The sequence below is a fragment of the Coloeus monedula genome, assembly GCF_965178545.1.
Source record: "Coloeus monedula genome assembly, chromosome: 9".
NCBI lineage: Eukaryota > Metazoa > Chordata > Aves > Passeriformes > Corvidae > Coloeus > Coloeus monedula.
This window is the reverse complement of record NC_138789.1, coordinates 18834924-18860871: the sequence shown is the minus strand read 5'-3', so window position 1 is coordinate 18860871 and position 25948 is coordinate 18834924. Positions and strand designations below refer to the sequence as shown.

Below are 25948 nucleotides of genomic sequence, written 5' to 3'. Positions count from 1 at the left end.
GTAAACAAGCACAGCGATGCTGTGGATCGTACGTAGGGAGAGCTGTGGGGCAGGGAAACCAGAGACCTCTCTGAGCTTTACTCAGGGTTTCCACCTACAAGAACCTGTGGAGCAGAAGAGCTTCTGTCCCTCCTGGGAGTCTGAGGGATCTCTCAGACTATCCAGTCTCACCACTTGCTAAGGGATTTCTGAGTAATACTTGTCACCAGAAGGGATCTCTTTTATCTCGGTTGCTGCTTGTGTAGCTCCTTGAAGGAGTTCTGTTTTCCTGTCAAGTGCCCTTGGGAATTTGCTAAGCACCGTGGAAGTGACCTAAATATCTGCTTTTATCGTACAATTAACATCATAAGGTAGGCTTGGAACATTCCTCATTGTTTGGCAGTTATCTTGAATTCACCTTTTGACACCAAAAGCTACAAAAGACCAGCAAATGTACTCTACTGATGTACTAATGTACTGCAGATTTACAGTACACTATATGTACTGTAAAGAAATGAAAGAAAAACACTGCTTGTGTCTACCAGTAACTTAGATAAAAGAAACCCCTTGGAGTTTATCTGTCTCAGGCTAATGGCATTTTTGTGCAGCCCCATGTCTGGGCATCAACTCTGCACACTGATGCTCAGTCCTAATGTTTTCCTTTGTAAAAGCAAGACCTGTATTTAAGGATTGGGACTCAGACTGGGGGATGCTATTCATATTTACATTCCCTTCCCCTCTCCAGATTTCTGTGAGTGTAACTTAATTAGTAAGTTGATCTTAACCTTTTCCTGCTGCTGCTTAATTTTTAGAAATGCTAACAACCTTTGGGAATGGTTAGGTGGAGCTATTCCTGTCTAGACAGTAAATACAGCTTAATGACTGTCCTGGTCTTTAAACAATCTTTAACTCATTGTGAAGTGCAGGCTCTCTTATGCTTAGTAGCTCAGAGGACACCTTCAGCATCCTTACCATTTGTCACATAGAAAAATCCCAACTGTATAAACAGATATCTTTATTTATTAGCAACAAAACCTTACCCAGATCTTTAAATGCAAATCCTGCATGTCAGATTTTACTAATGCTCAGCTGAATCCAGACAGAGTAATAAACAAAGCCCCTGAATTTGCAGTGGATTTGTGGGGACTGACCCCAGCTTTGGTTTTCAGGGATACTGGGACAGTGTATTATGCTTTCTCCACCTGCTGACCAAAATATGGGAGTTAATTTAGCATAATCTGCACAGTCTGCAGGGTTATTACTGACCTCTGTGTTTCAAAAGTCACTGTTCTTTCTGGAAGTTTGAAAGCAGACATCAAAGTAGTAATTCTGGCGGACACTGAATTTCACACAAATTCTGAGGGAGTTGTCAAAATGTGAAAGCAAACATCACAGAGGAAAAGCGACCAAATGCTGCTTTTAGTTACTTTAATCTATTCTGGATTTGTATAACACATTTGTGATGTTGCTTACTGCTGGCTGTGTACTCTTTTGGGCATGAAGATGGCCTTGATTCTTGTCTCAGGCAGTGTTTCTTCTCACTTCATCAGAAATTGGTCCTGATTGACAACAGACATTTGTGTTTTTAAACTGACTGTTAGAAATAGTCACAATGCCACAAAGAAAAATAGAAGACATATGTCCCTAGAAGTGTGTAGTGAACGTAATCTATTCAGAGGAGTAGTTCCCAGGGGGCTAGCAGCAGGGAAACTTAAACACATGCATCGAAGGATTCAACAGTCGGTCTTCATCTGTTTATCCCAAAAATGTGTGTTTTAACAAAAAAAAATCATCTCTAAAAATCTCTCATAATCTGTTGTGGATTTTACTCAAACCTTTACAAATAAACTTGTAACTCGCTTTGCTGGGCTCATAAATGGTCATGTCTGCAACTGTCTGCTAAGGCTCAAGATTAAGGTGCCTAGATTTATGTGCAAAACTTAGTTTTTAATGTAGATTAAATACGAACAAAGTGCCTGTTGTACTTACTCATGTTCTATTACAGCCCACACAAAGAAAACAGGAAAGTTAAGACTCAAGGTCTATTCTATAATTCAGGGTTTTTACTGAAATTTGAAGGCAGTTTAAGCCACCTACTTATTTCAAAGGTAGTATCGATAGACCACCTGCTGTTGACATGAACTAAGAGAGATGGAAGGATGTAAATGAGTTTTAGTGATTTGCCTGCTTTTGAATACAAATGAGGCTAACAACCTCCCATCCTGCACTCTGGCAGTCAGCTACTGGAGTGTTTTCAGCGTGCTTTATTGGAAAGTGCGTGTTGTTATCATGAATTATCATTAGACTTTGTTGTTGTTGTTGATGACTTCTTGTTAGCAGTGGTAAATTCAAGTGTAATTCAGTGAGAATGTTTCAGATATGTCACTAACTATGTATTTCGTAACTCTCATTTGACAAGGGGAACTACTTCCAGCTGAAACTTGGAGAAGACTTCTCTTACCTGCATATTGGCAGATTTGTGGTGGAGAGTGAGATTTAAGATGAATTAGCTGAAAGAAGAGAGTAGAAGGCTGCCTAACCCAAACCTATTGTCATAAATCTAATCTTCCAAGTTCAGTCAGCATTTTCAGCGAGTCCAGGGAAGACATGTAAACTTGTCTAACAGTCATCTGTGCTTTTCTGCTGAGAACACCCCGAGACTTAGAAGTTAAATCAAAGATTCCAAAAATGTCTGTGAGTTTTCCTTTTAATGCGGATGCAGAGGCCTTTGTGATGAAGACATTTCTTCCAGTGGCCAAACAAAGAACTAGGAAGCAAAGGATGCAGGACAGGAAGAGCTCAGTCACTTTTTGGGTTGATGAGATAAAAATCTGAACAATCGGGACTGTCCCTTCGGAATAGCATAGCTGGCTGCTGGGGGAGGTTTTTGGACTGATTTCCATTCATTGTTTTCAGTGACCCTTCTTGAAGAGCCTGAAAGGTGTTTTTAAAGTCAGTCCACTTCTCTCTTCGCTTGTAAGTTTTGAAAGCACACTGCTGTGATTCATCTGTGGTTGCAGACTGCCACTGGCTGTCTCCTCCCATAGCATCAGCCATCCCTTTGAATATTTGCTACCTATTCCTTGTTTATGCGTGGCTTCAAAAGCAACAGTTGTAACAAAGAAACAGGCTACTCTAAATGACAGTTTTCACTGCCACTAAGATCACAGGTCAAATTGGAAAGTGAAGGTTCAGGAATGATTTGATAGCACCACATACTATCCTAATGTCTTCGTAAACTGATCTTACAGTTTAATTCAGCACCATAAAACCCCAGGCAGGAATGTCTGCTTGCCCTTAAATGGGCAGTTATCATAGCAGTAATTTGCTTATGAGATGCTTCTCTTTCTGGAAGACTGATGTGCCTCAGTTCCTATCAAAAATAAATCAATTTCCTGTGAAAACTGGCATAAATCAGATTGTTTCTTCATGTTTTTGCAGTGTTTGTCAAAGTTGCTGTTAGCTATAGCTCAGTATTGTCTCCTGATGAATTGTAGCAGTGGATGAACAAAACAATATTAATCTGTTTTTGTTAATCCTGTTTTGTAATTAAATACATCTTTCATATAAATCCTGTTAAGATTTGAATGAAAGGGGATTTATAGAAACATGACTTGCTTTTTGTAAGATAGTTTTAGGATTATGAAATGAACACTGGGAAAAAGAAAAGTTTGACTTGCTCACAGAGTAGAAGATTTTCTCTTTGTTATTTTTGCTTTGCTGGTGCTATAAAAAAAATATAATAAGAGCATTCAAGCTGGGTTGCCTGTGGTTTAACTCTAATTCCATAGGCTGCACACTCTTTCTCCCCAAAATCCCCACAGCAAGTGACCTTGTCAAACAAAAGTGTGGAATAATGGGAGGCAGCCCAGGGACTGTGGCTCATTTACAAGCAGCTGTTTGCTACTGTCAGAACAAAGGCAAATCAAAGTTGCATTAACGGGGTATGACAGGCACAGTGAGCAACTCCCCAACAATGTTCATCCTCTTGTGTTGTTCTGGTTATAATACTGGTTTGCCTGAAGGAGAAAATAGTCATAAGGTCAAGTCAGACATCTATGTTTTCAAAGCCTTTCAAAATTGCACACATTATCCAGCTTATCAACTACTGATGTTTTTTAACAAAATTAACATAACAGCAAATAAATACATATTTATGTGTGTGCTTGACTTTTTGTATGAGTATTAGAGCCATGTAGAGAATTAACAATTTTATCTTCACAGCAAGTTTATAGTCTTGTGTGGCATTCTCTTGTCTGATTCAGCCAATTCAAGAACCAAGACAATTTTAGATATCGTGGCTTTTGAATGTCTGCATGGCATCCTAGCAAGTTTAGAGCATCATCCTGTCTTCTGAATAGCTTTTGTAGTTTACTGCTTGACTAGAACTTTTCTCTGTACCTTGCAAAATACCACCAGATTGTCTTACCCCTCGGTAAAGAAATCACATAAATGATGTACAGCCTTCCTTGAATTTCTATTAAAAGTGTGCTCTGGGTCCTGAGAAACATCGTGAGCAAGGTCTGTTTAACTTAGTTGAAGTCTGGTAATATGTGGCTACTGGACACCAATAAAGAGCACAGGAAATTTTTTCTGGAATAGTGCAATATTTTAGGAAAAAAGCTCCAGAATGCAGCATATGAGTGAGCAGTACTCCCTAGCCATAACTGAATTGAATAAGCAGTAGGTGAGGTTGTAGCCATGTGAATGAGCCTGTTGCATAACTGGAGCCTGTACTGCTCAACCCAGTCTGTCATCCAGAATTAGGATGAATCAGTTAGACTTGCTAAGAACATGTCTGAGAAAAGCTTGGGAAGAAAGAAAATTCAAACAGAAAGGACAGGAGAATTGCTGGACGTGAACTTTATAACAAGGCACACAATAGGCAGCCCATTTCTTAGTGTTTATTGTACCTCACGTAGGGCGATAAAGGCTGAAGGCAAAGTGACTTTTAACAGTCCCCAAAGTGCAGTATTCCCTGAGAAATACAGTTTAAAGTGCCTTACTGCCATTATGAAATTTATAAATAAAAATAAGGAAAGCAGGAAGACCTACACGTTTATTGGGCAAATGGATATGACTACTATGTCATTAATAGCTGGTCAAAAAGATCCATTTATTCCATAAAACAGCAAAAAACTGTCTTTTATGTTTAGCAAGTATTTTGCTGCTGGTATAAATTCCTGAATTGCTTGATTGTTTTTTGATAGGGAGAGAGAGACTAGAAAAAAGAACAAGAGAAAAAAATGCTTTTAAAGTAAAATATACTGCAGATTTAAGGCAACTGTGGAATACATTTTGGTAAGGGCATTTGACATCTGCTATATTTCACAATTCAGATACGATAAACTCATTTAGAATTTAACATTTTGAAGTGCAGTTACTTCATTTTCAGCCTAATTTGCAGTTTATTTAGGCATGTTGAGGAGGTACAGATGTGAATAATGTGGGTAAAGGCCGACTGAGATACGGCCAGTATATCTCCTAACCCTTAGACACAGCGTGCTTGAATTCTAAACATTTAGGGTAAAACTTTCAAAAGTGCAGTGGCTTGCATGCATACAAAGTTGTACTGACAACATCTTTTAAAGTGCTAACATGAATGTGAATTTAATTTAATTTATTCTCACAAACTTGCAGTTCTAGCTGTATGTGTTATAGTATCATGTACAGGTGCCAGCCAAGATTACAGCTCCATTGAGCTCTACTCATCCAAAAAGTTCTATATTTATCAGCATGGAGAGCTTGTCAAGTTTCCTCTTTCACTGCCGTTATCAACTGTTTTGAAATATTCAAAACCTTAAGTGATACTGAAAACTTACTCAGTGTCCAAAGCACATTGTGTATTTTGAAGTGAGAAATAGAACTGTACTTGTAAAGTGTGCTTGCATTTAGCTTAACACTCAAAATAGAAGAACACAATTTGCCTAGGAAATTTGATAATACTGATTTATTTCTTGGAAAGGTTCAGATTTCTTGTACTGCTCTAGATGTCACACAGTGTGCAGCAGTTGTAGAATGTCACCTTTTAGTCAGTATATTTAACAATAATTTTAAAAATGGAGATTTAATTTTGTTGTTAATCAATCTGTTAAACTAACATGACAATATCCTAACTTCCTTTCAGTTAAAGGTCCCACTCTAGCTGGGAAAGGAGGACATTTTGTGCATTGCTTTGCTTGAATAGTGCTAAGAGACTAGCAGATGGTCACTTTCCAACTGGTTTCCCTTGAAAAAAAGAAATTAAAATATTATAGTGCCGGGGAGAGATGTTGTAATGTGTCCCTTTCAAATTAACAGGTCGTTTTTTCCTACTATTTTATGATTGTAAAATAGCTCAATGTCACATAAAAGGTTAAAAGCTGGAGTAAATGGCATCATGGGAAATTTGAAATAAATAGGGTCTCATATGGTTTATGGCTCTATACTTGAACACACAAGGAATATATTTCTTTCCTTGAAAAGGCATTCTGTAAGATCTTACCATGTTAATATGAATTGTGGGCACAGCAGATTCTATTTCAAGTACTTATAATTCACAAGTTAATTTTTTGTTGGTTTGTTTACTAAATCACTCCTTTCTAAAGGCTACTTGTTCAAACTGTTGGCAAGCCTAAGAAGAAATGTGGTATTTTCAGGAAAAAAAAAGGAAGCCACAGATTCCAGTTCACTGAATTATTCTGCTGGTGTCTTAGTGGCTACTTTTCATGAAGCACAGACCTTCAGAACTGATCAAGTTTTAGACTCCAAACTGTCAGGTATTTCATTTTAGTGCCAAATTTGGGGTTTTTGTGGTAAAACTGCCTCCACTCTGATGTTTTTCAGTGTCCTAGTTCCAGCAGCCCTACTGAGCAAGGCTTGCACAAATTTAGCTCCTTTGTCTACTCCGCTGGTTGGTTTATTGCTATGCAGGTGAAGAAAGAGGATGGGAAAGCCCTTATAAAGCTTCTCACGAGCTACTGAGGTGAAATGACCCTTGTTTTGTCTTCTGATATGCTATTACCTGTGGCTTTTAGAGAGTTAGTGTCCAAAGAATAACAGGAAGTGCTTAAAACAGGACTTTAAAAATTGAAGGATTTCTGATTTATAAGTCGGTTCAATTGTCATGACAATGAGAAATGCTTTGTCTTTCAAAATCATTAGTAGTAGTAGCCTTTAAAATTACCAGTCCCATACAGCTAGGATGTTTTTATGTTGAATCTGATACCCGGACAGTTTTTGTTTTGAACTGGGGATTGTGAACTCTATCTAATCCTATCAGGGACCTGGAAGTAGAAGGACCAGGGAAAGAAAGAAGAAAGTCAGTGGAACATTATCCTGCACACAGAGCTTGTTCCTCAACTTAAAATTTGTGCAATTTTCACATAGGGGAATACTGTGGTTTGCTGTTTTGGAGTTTCAGTCTCTTCCTACTGTCCCAGAAAAAGGCCTATGGATAAGTTACCTATAAATAAGCATCAACACCAGTTTGTTTCAGAGTGCTTTTAATTTTTTGTGTTTTGGTTCCAGTCCTCTTTGCTTAATATAGCTGGTATTCTTTGGGGAAATACAGAACACATTTCCTGTATCTCTTCATAGAGGAATGTCTGTGGTAATGGCAAAAAGAGGGTGTTTAGATAGGTGATGAAGTCTGAAGGTATAATTTCTCTAAAAGTATCTTAGGCCAATTACAGTTAATAACCATTTTTCATAACTACAGCAGGAGCCAGTTGTGGATATTTCAGCATGATGCTGTACAGGGACATATTAAAATTGCATTTGAGTTCAGAATTGTTCAGAAACTGCCTATCTCATCTACAGCTTAGTGGTACCACGCCCAACCTCTTAGAGCAGCCAGTGCTCAGCTTGGCGCTACCCTGCAGCACAGCTCTTGGCTGATTTGAAGCTCAGACAGTGAGCAGAAATTTGCAGAAGCACAGGAGCAGCATCCCACTGCTGCCCTGCACAGGCTGGCACAGACAGAAAGGTGGGATGCCCTTGGCTGCCACAGCTACGGGACAAACTGCCCCTGTTTCAGTTTATATGGTGTGAGTAGCAGGTTGGTTTCAGATAAAGAGCCAATAATGCTCTGCAAAAACTCCCCACACAATAGCAAAGCTTATTCAAGTCCAGAGTTCAGTGTTATAGAGAATAAGAGGTTTGAAGGCTTTTGTTAAAGATTGCAGGAGTCCAAGCAAAAAGGTGAAGACAAAAGATGGTGGATAGATACTGCTCAGAGGACATAAAAATTCTAAAGAATTGACAAATCAAATTGACCACCTGGGAAACTGTTCAGGGAGAGAAATATCAGCTTATCATGGCTCCCTACCAACAGAAGAGACAGAGGTATTTTTTTCACAGTGGATTATGATGGAGCAGGTCCTGGGTAATATTGAACTCCTTCTCCAGCATGATGTGTCACTGAGAAAGCCAGTGACACCATTCTTTGAATCTTGAAGTATATGAAACTCTTGGATGATAAAAACAGATTGTCACAGAGATGTTTAGCCCTAAAGGTTCAAGATCACTGAAATTTAGGAAGAGACATAAAAATAAACTGGTTCCTGTCATTGTGCTCAGGAATCCAGACTAATTTTTCAAATAAGAATAAAATAGTGGTAAGAGTGTGCCATAGTAAATTATCTGTAAATCAGCTAAAGGCCTTTTTTCTTCTGATGGATGTAGATGTGTATTCTGCAAATGAATGTATTTACACTGAAATGGCTCAATCATTTGCTTTCGTATTATCCTTTCTGATGGAAACTTTTACTATCTTTTTTTTTCTGGTAAGGCAATCAAGTTTTATATACATATACAGTGATACAGAGAGTAATGTGCATTATTGTAGTTGGTTGTAACTAATCCATAATTGTACCTTTTCAACTGGATGAGAACTAGAGGGGCTTCAGTTTTTAAATTATGTGGAATTCTTCCTATACGTGATTTAAGTTTTATAAGAAGCATTTGGATTAAAGACTATTTCGAGCATGTAACAAGAGTCAGGAATCCACTTCAGCCTGAATTATCTCATGATACTCTGCAACCATGAATTGTTTTTGAACAACGGTCAAAGTTGAGTTCAAGCTCTCTTAGCTACCAAACACCAGCATCGTATTTCCTTGGAAGAGGAGTATGGAAGGGATTTGGATTGGGTTTGGAGGAGAGTTTATTTTGCTTTGATTGAGCCTGCTGTGGAACAAACATTTGTTATTTTTTATGCATGGCATGTCTACAGATCTGTTGAACAAAGGATTTTACCAATGTCCTTAGTTAATGTTTGAATAGTTGAATATTACAGCAGAAAACCTGTGTCACACCATATGTTTTGTTGAGATGTTTGGTTTATCTACCAACTTAAAAAAAAAAAGAAGACAGTTGCTAGTTTAAATAAAACTAAATAGCCATTTCTGAGTAGCTGAGCAGACAGAGGAAAGTGCTGTTAGCATACCCCTTTGAGTAATGGATAAAAATACATTTACCCAAATGTGATGTCAAGATAAAATTTTGGAATTTTATAGTGAGTATCGCCAGTGTCCAATTGAAACTTGGATCCTGAGCTGAATCCTTTACATTCTTGACATACTGAAAGAAACAAAGATCATTAGAATAGCATACAACAAAGGATTAAAATCACAAGGGTGTATCTGTCTTACTACTTTTACATATTTTGCTAACATTAAATTTATAAAAATATATTAGAGGAAATTATTTTGGTGGTTGTTGCTTGGACTAGATTAGGAATGAAAAGAAGATTTATCCATTGGTAAAACAGCAAGGAACCAGTCAACTAGTTGCAGAAGACTCGAAGAATCTTCAGGTAATCTTTCTGGTAGTCTTTTTCTCTCTGTAGTTTGTAAAGGGAGTTTTTATGGGTTTTTTTCATTCTCACAGTTCTTCCCCATGTCTCTAGATTTTCTTTTCCTTAAAGTCAGCTGGGAACATAATGTACTTGCCCTCGTTCCTCCTATTTCCTTACTTTGAAGATACTTCCTTTAAAATCTGCTTCAGGATTTCTTGAAGGATGAGATAGAGACACTAATATAGCTATCCTCCCTTTTTGGCCTTCCTGGTGTTGAAGCACTAAGAATTGCTTATGCTCGAAGTTTGGTGTGTGTCCAGTGGCCATGTGTGATTACACCAGAAACAGAAGGAAAAAACAAGTTTGGATATGTTTATAGAAGGTAATTACCATCGCAGAGGAAAAAGACAATGATGCATTGAGCTATCTGAATGGCTTGGCATGGAGTCAGTTTTTAATCTATTTTGTTGTGCTTTTGAAAGCATATTTTGTCTTGCACTTCCCTTTCCCTCTTCATCTCCTCCATAAGCATCTTACATGTCCATGAGTGAAATGAATGGCTGATTCCTGCTTCCAGAAGTGTGCTTAAGGGAGTAGGAGCACAAGGGAATTACAGATACCAGGGACTTGTGACAGGCTGTGATAACCAGGCTGAAGATGTTAGCACCAGTAAATTAGGAATGTCTTCGTAGTAAACACAGCTGGTGTGGCATTGCAATGCCACGATGAAGCTGGCTGTCCCATTTCTCAGCCAGGAGTTGATGGAGCTGTGCTGGGGCTCACTGGTCCGGCCCCATCTGCAGGCAGGGGAGGGACGGCGCCAAGAGCTGCCGTGTGCAGCCCCGCTCAGGCGAGCCCGAGTTCCTGCCTAAGAGGAATAGAAAAGCCACTTTCTCAGTCTCTGACCAGAATGCATGATAAGGCTTGATGTCAAAAAGGGCAAGATTGGGCTCACAGCAATTATGGCAGAGGCATACTGGTTTCCTTGACAACCAGATTGAGGATTCTTTGTGATTTATTATTTACCACTTCAAACTCTCATTCTCTGATTTAATTAGGGAGAAGGATTTCCATAAGTCCCCTCCCTTCCAAATTTGAATACCCCTGCATTTTTGCTATGACCAGCTACACCTATCCCACATTGATGTGGCTCTAAACCAGCTACAAATTAGGCTCTGTGTTGAGCATTTGGAATTTTAGGCAGGTTGCTCAGACAGCAGATAACTGAAATTCAGTGGATGCTATGTTGGGTGGGGACTTGTTAATCTGCACTTACTAGCAGAAATACTAGACCTCCTAACCTTGTCCCCACACCCAGTTTTTCAAGGGACTGCAACAAGTGATACTCTTCAATTGTCCTTAGAGCTGTGGGAAAGATAAAATATCTGCAAGTGTCAGTTTCCCTTGCTTGGGCAATTCACATTATTTTCTCCTTGAAGGCTTTATTAGCAATACATCAGCCGCTGTTGTGTAAACAAAGAGTATATTTTGATACTTGGGAGGGTTTTACTACTACCAGTTGGATAGCTATTTGAAAAGGAAAATAGCTCCTAAATTGTGGCTAAAGTTGGGGAGTACAGCTAGTCTGTTCTAATTTGACATGTATTTCAAATATGTATTTCCCATGTTTATAAAGCATTGACTGAATTGTGATCTTGAGGGCCAGTTCCAAATTTAGTAATTCAGAATAGAAGTCTGAACACAATAATATAAATAATAGAGATTTTTATTCAAATGTCACTGGAAAATTTGTATCATTATAGATCAAGATTGAAATTGGGTCCTCCAAAGGGCATTTTTTCTCAAAGTACTTTCCTGGGTTGCATATTTTTTATTTCGTATTCAGCATGAGGAGTCTGCTGCATTTAATAAAGTAAAATGAAGGTCACAGAAGATCACTGGTTTTCCCATAATGTGTCCCAGTAGATGACTGGAAAAAAGGTAGTGTTTGAAATGCATTGAGGATCTTCTGTGAAGACTATGTAGTAAACTTGTGTCATTTTTTAATTATAGAGAGGCATTCTTGTTTTAATTGTGTTTATTTCACTGCATAGAGCCTTTCAGCTGCACCATTCCAGTTTAATTTCAGAAGTGTATACACGTTTTAGCATCTCCACCTCAGGGAGTTCCTGAAGTGAGTCAAAAGGTGTTGCTCTTCCCATGGTGGGCTGAACGTGAAGTTCATTGAGTCAATAAAAAGATTTACAGTGACCTAAACACTCTTTGTGTCAAGTTCTGGCTCACTCATACACCAGTGCCCCATTAGGCTGTTGAGGGAAGCTGGCTGCTGAGGGAAGATGCTTCTTTAAAATGGAGTAGTCTAATGAAGCTCATTAATGCATTTTTCATTAGAACAAGAATATTGAGTATCCAGGTTAAATTCTAAAGAATCTGTCCTGCACTCGTTGAGGTTAATGACAAAGCTCCCAATGATATTAGCGATGCAGGATGAGAACTTAATTGAGGTAATTAAGATTCTGCTTACCTAAAATTCCCTATTATTTTCAAGTAGATAAAATATTACAAAATTGCTACTATGAAGAGTTGTATAATGTTGGATCCCAACACATCCTTCAGAGATGACAGCAATTCAGTGGGAGATAATGCTGTTTCTGTATTTTGCATTTGATTCATAAAGTACCCTTGTAGTCTTCTAGAGGCTTGTGTATGTGAAAACCGTTGTGGAAAATAGGATTCTTTTTGGTTTTGGAGATCAAATATTGCCTTTATTGTATATTTAAAGAGAACGTGGGCCACACATTGCTGAATCCCAGTAAGGATCTGGAGGTCAAATTCAGGAGTGGCAGAGATAGAAAAGGCACTGCAGTAGTACTATGGCATTGTATAAGTTGCAGAGAACAGTTTAATTAAATGCAGCTCACTTTGTAGTACTGCAGATTTACTAAAGTCACTGTTTGGACCAAAAGAAATGCTGTTTGCTTACTGAGTAGAATAGATAGGATATCCAGCTTTAGTGCCTTCCAGGGAGTCTAAAGCCTCTGTTATAAATGATTCTGTCAGGATGCCTAATTTAAATAGTTACCCTAACACCTGCTCATTCCTGCCGCCTTTGGACACCCCTAACCTTCTCCTTCCCTCCTTGGCATCCCCATCAGATTAACAACTCCCTCCTCAATTATGCTGCCATAATGGCTGCTTTGATCATGCTCTGAGCTCGATATGAAAATTATCTTGATTAAGAACACTCACCGCTGCAGAAGCAGCAACAACACAAATAGGTGGGCGAGAGGAGGGGCCCTGGGTGCGCGCAGGGGCCGGCAGGGATGCGCAGGCCGGGGGACCCGCAGCCCTGGGCAGCCGGGAGCTCCCTCCCGACCCCACAGCGAGGTCTGGAGCCATCCCCTCTGACTGGCAGGAGCCGACTGCCTGTTTGTACACCTAAATAATGTATCACGAGAACATGCTGCTTTCGGTAGGAAAGCGTCGTTTCAGGTGGGGTGGAAAAAAGTGGAGCAATCAGGTCTTCTGTACTTCACAGCTCTCTCCTGAAATACTTGCTTTAGATATGTGGGGAAAGATTTTTTTAGAAGAAAACTCTGACCTGGGACAGTGAAGCATGCAAATTAATTACTGAGGAAATTACCTTCCACTTCTGTAGTAATGGTGCAGCACTTCTATTTTGCTGGGTTTGAGTTTATATTTGAGCACCTAACAGTGATTATTTTCCTGGGTGTGGTGCAGAGCTTTCCTAGCCCTTGCCTTCATTATGGGTTGTATTAAGATCAATGCACAGCTTTGGAAACAGTCTTTCAGCTATTAGATGCATCCTTCTAAATTGAAATAATCAGCAAATGCAAACTTTTCCTTTTTGTGTTGTGCTACAGTGTCTGTTCATCCGTCTTGTTACTTTCCAATATAAATAGCATTAAATATGGAACTTCTACAGGTAATTATGTAAAACTGCTTGGTTTCTGTCTTAGTACTCAGATATTTCAGGGATACTGATTTTTCCTTCATTTCATTTGAACCTTCTTCTGCTGATTCTCTAAAAGCTGAGAGCATTCTTGCCATACACATTGTGAAGGTTGGTGAGGAAGACACACAAATTCCACGACTAAAAACCAGAATTCAAACTCAGAAGCCCTGATTTTGAGTCCAGGTGGAATTTAATTATCCTGTCCCTTTATCTCCCTTGTCTTTCATGTTTGCAGTGAAGCATATGGATATGCAGTTCCTTTACAGGGGATTAACAGCAGTTAAAAGGTGGAAAAGGTGCCTGTTTCCTTTATTTACTTTGGAATTGGTACCTGTGTTGCCATTCTTACTCCTTGCTGCCCAGGGAGCATGTTAGAACTGCATGTATTCCTTACGAGTTTTTAAATTACCTCATTGTTTACAAAAAATGAAATAGTTTTCCTTTCTTCATGCAATTTATTATTCAGAGGACGCTCTTAAGTATCTGTGTAGAATTATTTCATGATTCACAGAATGTGCCAGAACCTTAACCTGTGTTGTAAAAACTGTGTGCTACATCCCTCTCCTCTCTATAATAGTCTTTCAAAAATCCACAAATATTTCATAGAAGGTAAGGTCAGGAAGAAAGCTTTTCACTCTGACAGGTATTTTCCAAGATTGCTTGCTACTCTTGTTTCATATCTATTTATGGGAACATTTAAAGTGATGGCACATTTACCTTAAAGTACATTCATCACATGGCTCTTCTTGTTTTCAAAAGGTATGACTATATTTTGGTTTAGCAGTTTCATCTGCAGGATCCCTGTCTTTATGTTTCCAAGGGTTCTGCTTTCTGCCCCTGAGTCCTCTGAAATGATTCAGAAGCTATACTGAATGAGAAGGGGGTTGCTGTGCTATTTGCATGCTCATAAGCACTCTTTAAGCAGCTTGCCATCATTAAAATTAACCATATAACTTTTCCACTATAAATTATACTGTGACAATTGACTCCACCCCATCATTTTACTGAAACAAAAGAGAGTATATGAACTCTTATATTATTTCTTGATTCCATTTCTAATGTATATATAATTCTGTTTGTAAACAAGAAAATGCCCCATTTTTAAGTTTATGGTTGTGATCTCAAATATTGCCATGTGGTAGCAATTGTACAATGATTAAACCTATGGGGTTTTTTAGCACTAGGGCTGTATTTGGTATTTTAAACTCTGGCAATTGTAGAATAACATCTTATTTAAAATGAGCTACAATTATCAGGTATTTTAGTGAGATTAAATATTTTACTTTCTTACATAGGTTAGGGTATAGCCTGCTAAGAAGGCGATGTACACAGGACACTGAGGGTTATTATTAGCACCAAGTATGTCACCTGCTGGGATTATTTGGCTTTTACCAATGCACATATTTCCAAGGAAATGATACATCTCTGCATGGCTTCTCTCAGCCTCTGCGGTGACAAGGCTTTGGGTTTCTTAACGATGGGAATAAAATATTTCTTTTGTCAGCTGGCCACTCTGAACACTGATGATGGAAATTCCCCTTTCTTCCTCTTCCTCTGCCTGTCCTTAACGCATGGTTTACAATCAAAAAATGATTGTGATAACTGGAAATATAAATTGTTGTCAAGATACACTTTTATAGAAAATAAAAGAATATTTATTTTTATTCTGCTACCAGTATCCTGTGCAGAGGAAATAATTCAACGGGAAATCCTGTTGACACAACATTTCTGACACATCAGCTTTTGTGTCTTACCTCCCTTTTTCAGTGGTTGTTTCTGATTCAGAAGCTTCTCCTTCCTGACAGGTGCTGTGCTCAGAGAGTTCACAGTTGGTAAACTGGAGATAACCTTCAGGAGGGGGGTTTACAAAGACCATGGGACTTACTTGCCTTTAGAAATTTTGAAGATGCAATGTATTTAATGCAAGAAAGAAAAGGATAGAGTGCTTTTTGTGAGCTGGCAGAGGATCAAGTGTGTATGATGTGAAGGAATAAAGGAAGGAGATTCTTGCAGCCTGAGAACAGACATCTGGCTGGCAAAAGAAAAGAAATATCATTGACAGATGAATACTGTTTTAAACTGGGATAATTTTAGATCAAGTGGGCAAAGTTTTGCTCTCATGCATACAGCTCCACTGAAAGGGATGGGAAAGGTGCACGCATATGAGAATAAAATGTGGTGCTAAGTGAGAACTGAAGAACACATATTTTTGTATTAGATATTTAGACTTTCACGTTTAGATCATATGGTTTCCATCTGCCATATTTTAGGCATTGCTAAATGGTGCCAGGAACCAGACTCTGGTTTGGTGACTTTCATTAAAGGAATTAGTGGTTTTTCTCCAGTTTCAGTGTGGCTGGATTCAAAGTGCAGAAGCCCATTTTCACAGTTTAGCATTAATTAGCACTCTAATGGCAGCCTCAGCAGGCAGGTGAAGGATTAAATGGGCATGAAGACCAAACTATCTCTTTTCCCGTAGTGGCAATTCCTTCAAAATAGGGTTGAGCTGTAATGGGCTAATGTGGGGATGTGTGCATGGCTGCTTTCTGGCTGGTCGTGTTCCAGGTGACTGAAGGACTGTGGTCTGCAGGTCTGTCAGTGTAGCACTCATCTCTGTCCTCTGTCATCTCCTATGTGCTATTAAAGTGCACACACACTCCCCCCACACACCCAAACCCTAACAAAAACACAATCAAAAAAACCCCTTAGTTCTGCTGACTCAGAGAGACGCATTCTTGCCCTTTTGAATGAGGGGTGAGAGCTGTTTAGGAGAATTTAAATAAGATCCTTGCCAGCAGTATACAGGAAGGATCGACGCTGTTAGATTAAAAGGCACAGATACTGCTGCTCTCTTTAGGTTTTGCTGAATCATTTAACAAGGTGCAGAAAGTAGGTAAGCCCTGACTTTTTTTTTGCTGAAGAGAGCCTCACAGGGTTATATTTGAGAATTGCATGGAGACTGAAAACATAGAAGGAAAATTGTAATAAGTTTCAGTGAACCTGGAAGGCAGGACCCATCCTGGTGTGAGTCAGAGGGTGTAACTCTGGCTTCTCTCCTGAATTTCATTAAGCAGACATACATACTTTATGTTTATGTATATTGAATATTAAGTATATAATTACAGAAAATTACATGCAGTTGTAATTTTGCTGCTCACACTGAATCTTGAAAAACATTAAAACTTGACAAAGATTTTGAAAATTTTAATTTTTTAAAAGGCTAAATCATGTTCAAATAAAACATACAAAAAAACCTATAAGAAGCCTTCACTAGTTACTTAATATTTCTAAAAGTTTTTATTGATATGAATTGATATTTCTGTTTTGTAAGAGACAGGCTTCCAGATTTTAGTCATGTAATTTAAATATGAAATGTCTGAGAAGCAGAATTCTAGAAACCAGTGTTAAGAATTGCCCCTCAGAGCTCATTTATTCAGTGAAGAAGTTGCTTGGCTTCAATGTAATTTAAATGGTCGGGTCTGTTTCTTAGGACTCTGTGCCTCTTTGTTAAAGTTCAGATACTGAGATACTTTCATGTACCTTGTTTTGAGATAATCCCATTTTTATGAATGAGTTTGAAAAAATGAGGGAGATGTCTCTTACTAGAAAACAGTTTTCCTTTGCTAAAAAATAATCCCTTTTCTCTTGATGTCCACTCCTTTCAGCATCTTCATTGAGAACATAGAGTATATACAAAAAATGGCAGAGAGTCCAGCTGTAGGAGAATATTTTTAAAATGATCACTTCCTGCCTGCTTTGACCCCGACTGAACAGTGGGGTTTTGTGTGCCGGGCCGCAGCACGGGCTGGCTGTGCACGGCTGCTGGGTTTCCCTGAAAGAGGAGCTGAGTGCTGTGAACTCCAGACCTCTGTGTGGTGTCAGAAGCTCTTACTGTGCCAATGTAATCTTTTAATAGACATGCTTGCCAGAATGACTTTTTTTCCTTCAAAGATGGAATGAGAAAGCACAGTTGTCATTTAAATTGCCTCTGTCTTTTGTAGTAGTTGGTAGTGATCTGTTGACCAGGATTGGATAATTTAAAAGCTGTTTAACAAAATAACATGCTTGTCTGTGTGAAATATATACAGTGCTGAGAGACGGGGAGAAAAGTCTTCCTTGACAGAGTTCATGGGATTCTTTAGAAGCTGCAGGATGCTGAGACTTGTCTGTGGAATTACAAAAGCTTTGAGGAGCCCATGTTGAGCATTTGCATTATTTTCAGATGGCGATGTGTGTTCAGCTGTCTCTGTGCACCCTCCCGTGTGTGCACGTAGGCACTTCTCTGGAGAGGGAGAGGATTCTCAGCACAGTTTCATTGGGCTTTGCATTTGTTAAACATATATTATTGAAATGCTGCCCAGGACACATCACTTCATCTTGTGTAGAACTTAAATCATCATGTTGCATGATATGGTACAATAAAAGAGATTGTGAAAGAGACAACTGTAAACATTCTGTTTGAAAAGATGTGCTCTTTTCAAAAGACCTTTCTGTTACAGCCAAATAACACAAGAAGCAATATTTCCTTGCTCACAGAGACATATATATTTATTTCTGCAGAGATTTGTTTTGGATTCTCAGTTCTTCCAGTATCTGCATTCTTTGAAATAATTTTATACTTCCGTGTTGACTTTCTCTGTGCTTTAAGTTTTAATCAAAGGTTCCTTACTTCTGATGTTGAGTACTGATGTTAGCCTGTTTACATTCCACTGTTTTTCCTCTCTATTGGGTGAACATTCAAATGTGGTGGTGCCTTTTTGCTTTTATCTACCAAACTTAGCGCAGTCTCTTACTACTGACAGCTCAGAAAGATGGTATGCTAGTGGGCAGGATGCTGTGAATTATTAACTTTTCTTTGCACTTTGACAAATTTAGGTTATCTTTGTAAAGACAAATAGTTTCTCTGGAGGAACCAGTGGAATGGTAAATAAGGCTTTGCAAACTTAAATTAAATTTTTTTAGCCAAATTTGACTTTACCGTACTTCCAAAACTTGATTCTGAGTTACAGTTCTTTCATAGGACTTGTACTTTTCATTTCATAGACTAAAGTATCAGAAGAGGATTTTTGATTGCGATTTTTCCTTTCAGTTTGTCTTTCTATATGGATTGTTCAATAAAGCATTAAAGACTGTATATTGCCACTAAACATCCCCTCTGCCTTTTTTCCTTAGAAATGCAATTTTACAAAAGCAGTTTATTTTCTCCTTTCAATAAAGAGCCTGCACTCAACTAATTTGTGAGCAGATAAAATGTTCAGGAAACATACGTTTGCCAGGAAACTTCTATAATCAAAATGGTCAGCAGGACAGAAATAATGTTTATTTCCTCATTAGGTGTTAATCTTCTTCCATTAAAAAGAAAAATTAAAAACTGGCATAGAGCACTGATTAACATACACAAGCAGGAGTGAATCAGAGACAGCATATGTTGCATTAGGTAATAGACACTTATTTGAGTTAATGTTTAGGTTGTGCTGGAAGTCCCAGCCCAGGCACCAGAAAGGCCTTTGCAGTCGGGGAGTGTTTTGGGTGGCAGACAGCAGGAGTGGTGTCATCCAGGGCACAGTTTGCCTTGAAGCAATTAGCAGGAAGAGGAAGAATGTTGATTTCAGCTGCCAGAGGACAGCCATACAAAATAGGTTTGTTCGAGGTGTGGTAAGGCAAGAAGCAGTTTTAATACAAGTTGGTTAAGAAAATACACTATTGGGAATACTCATGCAGAATTGCATTGGAGATACAAAGTTACTGGTGACAACAGTAATTATTGACAGAGCCACATAACTTACATCTAAAAAACTCTGGGATGATGCTGAAGCATTCAGATGCCGGTTGTTCAGACTTCCATCCTGTGGCAGTGCATCTGTTTATCGGGAATTATCTCCTGAATGTAAATGAATTTCAGTCCTAAGTCATTGCACCTGTTGCCAAGAGGTATTTATTCCAATCACTTGCCTAAAGCACAGGGAGTTATTGCTTGACGTTTTATAGCTCCAAAAAAAAGCTGTCATTTCAAAATCATTTGTTCAGAGAGGAGAAAATGGAGCAAAACAGTTCATTTTACCCTAAGCACTGCTATTTGGCAGTATTCACATTTGCACGGCACAAAGCTGTAATATTGATTTTTCGCTTACAGGGCCTCCCACAAGTTCTTTCTTCAATTGTCAGGATTGCAAGATGGATTGAATTACACTTTGCTTGTTGATACACTTATTTTTTCTTTGGTGATAGGAAAAAATTACAAATAAAGCTTCAGCATAAAGATCACAGCAGCTCTGCTAGTGGACTTTGAATTTATTTACTTTATTTAGTTAAAATTCTTTCTGCACCACAGAGATTCCTTAGAGCAGCATTCCCACCTAATGTACGCTGCATTGTTTTGCTTTATTGCTTGCTGCTTTTGCAATGTAACACCTACATTGCAATCTCAGGTGTGTCCTCTGTTGCCTGTGAAGTGATCTAACCTTGCTCTAATATTTTTAATGTTTGTCCTAATACAGAACTTTTTGCAGATGCCTGTAGGGGGAAAAACGGAAGGATAAAACACATTCATAGTCATTATAGCTGTTGCCATAGATGATGGAGTAAGATTTGCAGGCTGCTGATTTCTGTGTAGCAAACTGCAGAGGTCTTGTGTTTGAATTCAGAGTATTTCCTAGCAGAAGTGGAGCCTGTGCTGCAGGATCTGCAGTAAGGGTCAGTGCTGGTCACAGCAAGCTGGGTGTGGGTTTGTCAGCCCTGACCCCATAACTATCCTGAGCTGCTGCTGCACATGGAGCCACTGACACCTCAGCAGATGTGCCCTGTGCCCCTTTCCTCCTGCCCTGGTGCAAACACCTCTTTGGACAGCTGTAGGTGCTGTTCCCCTTCTTGCTGATAGAAATACAAAAATTGTGGGATGGGTGGAGTCCCCCAGCCAGGCCGTGGTGGTCCCGCAGGCCAGGGAATCCCTGCTGACTACAGGAGATCCAGGCACCATTGCTGCCAGCTGGAGGGATAAGCTTCCTAGGGTCGGCATTACATTTGGCAGGAGCAGTAGGATGTAGGAATGGCAGTGACTAGCAACATTACAGTTGATCCCACTGTGGCTGTTGTGATGGTAATTAATCAGAGGAGCTGCTGTATTCACGTGTGGTGGGGACTCAGCATGTACCCCTCCCTGTGCCCGTTTCACGCCCTCACTGAGCCGTGAGCGACTCTGTCTTCATTGTACTAATTTGCTGCATGGGAGGAACGTGTAGGGTATTAATGCCAGGCATTCGTGTTTTAGGTCTTTCCAGCTTTCAGCCCATGGCACCTCAGCAAGCCTCTAATAATAGTGTTTGTTATTGCTCATGGTATGTGCAGCTGAACTGACGGCCAGGAGTGAATTTGAGACAGAACTTGATGCTTTCCACAGCAATATGGCTTCTTCCCTTATTAAAAATTACTGAAACATACTGGCAGGGTAACAGTACTGGTTTCCTGTAGGATATGGTTCCACAGAATATAAAGGCAGACCTGGTCACTGGGCCCTGGCCAGCTGTTCCCCTTGTGGCTGGGCAAATTCACACCCACTCAAAGATCTGCTCCTCTGGGACCTCATCAGTGTCCTGCAGGAGAGGGAGGTAAGGATCAGAGCAGCCTCTGGCATAAGTTCATTACACAAGTTGTACAAAAGCTGGTGCTGGTGCAAGGGCAACGCAGGGACATGCAGGTAGAGGAGGGGGGTGGATGAGAAGATGGGCTCTGGCTGCCAGGGAGCCACATCCTTTTACTTGCATGATCATTATAAAAAACTTTTGCAGTCTTAAATAATCGTCTTCATGTAGTAGGAGTTTTAAGCCACAGATATTAATTCAGTAGAAAAAGTGATGGCCTCTGGTTCATGGGAAAATTTACTATCAAGGGGTTATCTCAAGTTGTTCTTGATTTTTTTAGATACTTGCTTCCTTGCTTCTTCTAATGCATCATACTTTTTAACAAAAGTTTATTTTCTTTGTTTTCAAAAACCATAGAGCTTCAACTTTCTATACTTAGCAGCTATTTATTTTTGCTGTCACAACTGGTCTCCAAAAGCCTGCACAGAAATATTAATGGCCTTGTGCTACTGTATTATGAAAACATTTTTTAAAAATAGGAAATTCTGCTGAAAGTTTAGGATTTTCTATTTTAAAGAAATAGGTTTTTAACATTACCACATTACTCAGCTCATCTTCCAAAAGTCACACAATTTTGTAAGAAACAGAAATACTGTTTAATAATAATCCATCAGTAACTGTGTACAAGAAACTGTAGTATACAGATAGTTTTATTCTGATGTAATATATTCTTTTGCATTAAGAAATGTCTCTAAAAGTCTAAACATCTGGATGAATAGCTGAACCTTGTTTTGTTTCTAAATTATTTCATTGGAGAAGTTACTTATGTTTAGGAATTCTCTTATGTAGAAAAATGTTAAAAATTAAAATTCTCTGAAACACATCATTTTTGTGAGAGATGGGAAGATTTTATACAGTACACATCTGTGGTACTGATACTTTCTGTATTTGTTTCAAAATCTTATCTATATGTAGTTTAATTTATGTAAAAGACACGGTAAGGAGCACTGGAGTTCAACTAGGTGAAGTGTCAGCATGTATATTGGATCATGTCCATGCTGAGGTCACAAAATAGCTAAGCAAAAGTAACCAACTCTTCCTGGAGAAAAGGAGTCACAAAGTAAGAAAGACTAATGAAGTTGGAAGTTGGAACTATGGCTTTGGGTTTTTTTGTGGTTCTATTGTTTTCTTTTTTAAAATCACTTCTGCAAATCCTGCCTGCTCTGCTGCTTCCCGCTTCCAGACACAGCCTGTCTGACTGTGCCCAAGGAGTGGAGACAGAAGCAGAGAGAAAAGAGGTGGAAACTGGAACGTGCAGTGTAGCCATGCAGACAGGCACCACTGTCTGCTCTGCCCAGGATTAGAAGCAGTGAAAAGGAATTTCCTCCTTTCCCAGATTAAGGACACAGCACCCGTGGTGTAGGGATGTGACAGTTCCATGAAAGATGCCTCGCTTAACATGGTACCGGGTCAAACGGTGTAAAGATGCACTTCCTTCAGCACATGAGAGTTAGTGCTTATGTGACAGAAGAAGAACAGTCCAGTGCAGTATATCCTTTAGGTTCAATCCCATTTTGTCCTTGTTTTTTTTTTAAGGTTTCAGCCGAGCAGCACTACCGTTTGGTTTGGTTAGGAGGGAGCTCTCCTGTGAAGGCTACTCCATTGACCTGCGGTGTCCAGGAAGCGATGTTATCATGATAGAAAGTGCTAACTATGGACGGACAGACGACAAGATCTGTGATGCTGACCCTTTCCAGATGGAGAACACAGAATGCTTCCTTCCAGACGCCTACAAAATTATGACACAAAGGTAAAAATGCACATATCATGGTGAGGACCAAAGTGGAAAAATGCCTGCATTAATACAGAGAGAGGTATATACTGTAAGAAATGTTGAGTTGTAATTGCCACTTTGCTGTTCAGGTAGTATTGTTTCTATCTAATAATATTTAAAGGAAATAAAAACTACCAGTTGCAATTAGAGGTTTTGGGGTTTTTTAAGTTTTGTAAACAAACGTTAAAAAGCAGGAAGATAACTTCAAGGAGAATGAAACAATTCAGTTATTTGGTGATTCCCTATCTCCTTGTCTTTCAGGTGGTCAAACAGCCCTGAGAATGTTTCCAAATACCTGCTGTATTTTTCAGTATATGCAGTAAATCACTGCCATAGTTCCCAACAGTAGTTCCCTCCAATAGAAAATGCCAGGATGATTACATGCCAGGATGATTATATGTCATTATACATGTGTGTACAAGCATACATGTGCATATAAGCACAAGTTACATTCTCTTAGTGACAGTGCTCGTCATTCAGAGAAGACAGAAGAGCCAACCAAGAACCATTAAATCATTTAGCTTGAAAAAGACTTTTAAGATTATAGAATCCAACCATTAGCCTGGCACTGCCAATTTCACTTCTAAATCACGTTCCCAACTGCCAATAAAAGTATTTTTAGTGCAAAAGGTGCATGAGAGCTCAGCTTCAGAGGAAGTCCTGTGCTAATTGCAGGCAGCAGTCACCTACTACTGACAGTTGTGGAAATGTCAGCACAAATCAGTCACTGGCATTGCTACTGGCTTAAACTAAAAGCCTGAATGAGTTCAGGATTGGTTGGAAGTTTTCCTCCCAGTGTCTTTTTCCTAGGGTAGGGAATCTGAACAGAAAGGGGAGGGGATAACCTGGAAGCTTTCTGGTGCATGTACACAGATGTGTCAAATGAAATATGCAGGTTGCCCTGCCTGCTGTGCTTCATTTCCTCCGTTTGAACATGGTAACACTTAATAACATAGTCACCTCTTTAAAATAGCTTTCCATTTTGATTTACCAATTCAGTCGAGTTTTCATGAGTGGGACTCTTAATTTTTTTTTATCATTTTTATGTGAATATGTGGATGTTTTCTACTTCTGTAGTCAAATATTTGGGCTGGACCTCAGACTTCAATTTCAAATGCTGGAGGTAAATTAAGGATATCAGGTCTTTTATTCCTGTTCTGTGTTGAACCTGTGACTTGTTTTGTGATCAGTAAGGGAAAGGCTCCATCACTACACTATTAAAAAGGTAATATAACTTCTTTAAATCATGTTTGAATTATCTTCTTGTGGTTCTAGTTCGTAGTTGTTAATTAGATCAAGCCAGATTTCCATCGAGACTGCAGCAGCAGTGTCATCATCCTCTAATCTGTCAACTCCCTTTGAAACCACCTTCAATTGCTTTTGTAAATGTAGTGCCTCTCTGTAGACTTCCTTGTTGTGTAAAATGCATGTTGTGTTTTGATCAAAGTCGTCCTTATGTTCACAGCAAATATACAGATTAAGGTAGTCGGAGACAAATACAGAGGCACAATCTTGCTTGAAGTGACATCAGACTGTTACTGGAAAGCTGAAATTTCTGTCTTTCCCTTTCAGTCCTTTCAGTTAATCAGCTGTAAGTTTATGATAGCATAGTCTATTTTTGAACTTCCCCCATCTTCTACCTTTATGCTTTGTTCAAAATTAAAATAAAGTTGTGATCACATATAGGACATTGGTTCAGATTATCTATGCTAAGAGTTTTTCATTTTTGTTCTCTTTTTTTTTGTCTGACATTTATAGCAATTTGGAAGTTTGCTTTCATATTTTTCTTTCTTAGATCCTGTCATTAAGTAGAAAAGCTGTCTCTTGTCTTGCTTAATCTTTTCCAAAATTGCTCAGTTTGTGCTATATTGCAAGCATAGAAGAATGTTGCAAATTTCTTATGAAATACTAGAAGTTCTTATATCTCATTTATTTATAACTGCATCGGTGATTGTAGTTTTTTGTTGTCTAAGGAAAATTGTTGTTTCGCACTCAGTATATATCCTTGTGCTGATCTAGTAAAGTAACACATCAGCTGTATTTTGATGGCAGCAATTGCATAGAGAAGTCTCACCTGAAGGACTATCAAGTTCATTGCTTTTCCTTTTTATTTAATTAATAGGAAAAAAAAAGAACTTTTGATGACAGGGAAAGCTTTTCTTCCCTACCTTTAGAAGTAATCAGCAATAGTATCTGTATTTCTACTTAAAATCTTGCAGTGTTTACTTTTAAGGACCTGTTTTTATCACTTCAGTCAACCGTGTTACCGCTGCATTTGACCACTCGATTCATTTTAGACATACAGTTAAATGTAGTTCCACAGCAATTATTAAGTACTCATTATTCATTTGCAACATTACTCCACAGCTTTTGCACAGCAACTACATTTACTGCAATTACAAGGTGAAAACACTAACTTAATGAGATCAATACTGTGAAATCTGAAGATTGAAAAATAAGATGAGGTTTCCAGTTTAACACAAAGCCGTGTAATCACGTGCCCTGCTCCCCTTCTAGAGAATTTGAGATAGTGGCACACAGACCTTGCCGGTGTCCACTGATGCATCAGCTCTTCTTTCTCAGAATGAGCTGCTACTTAATCTTTTCTACCTCTTTCTTTTCAGCAGTTCTCAAAAGATTTTTAACTTAATGCGTTCCTGGGAAGCCTGACTAGAACACTAATGACTTCATTGCTTTGCTTTTACCTTTGTAAAGTAGTTATTAAATTTTTAGTCCCTGATTGAAATTACATCCCAATTATTCCAGAATAAAGTCTTTCAGATGTATTTAGATTCTATGTAAACTTTAGACTGTCATGGTTAAAATTAAAGCTTTGAAGAAAG

General features: G+C 38.8%; 1 protein-coding gene across 2 annotated transcripts in view; it reads left to right on the top strand.

Moving 5' to 3' along the window:
- ADGRL2 (adhesion G protein-coupled receptor L2) overlaps positions 1-25948 on the top strand; it is a 155862-nt gene that overhangs the window by 61313 nt on the left and 68601 nt on the right. For both annotated transcript variants that reach the window (XM_082286729.1, XM_082286730.1), the window contains exon 3: positions 22868-23081. In XM_082286729.1, the coding sequence (XP_082142855.1) occupies positions 22868-23081 (214 nt within the window). The remainder of the gene's footprint in view (positions 1-22867; positions 23082-25948) is intronic.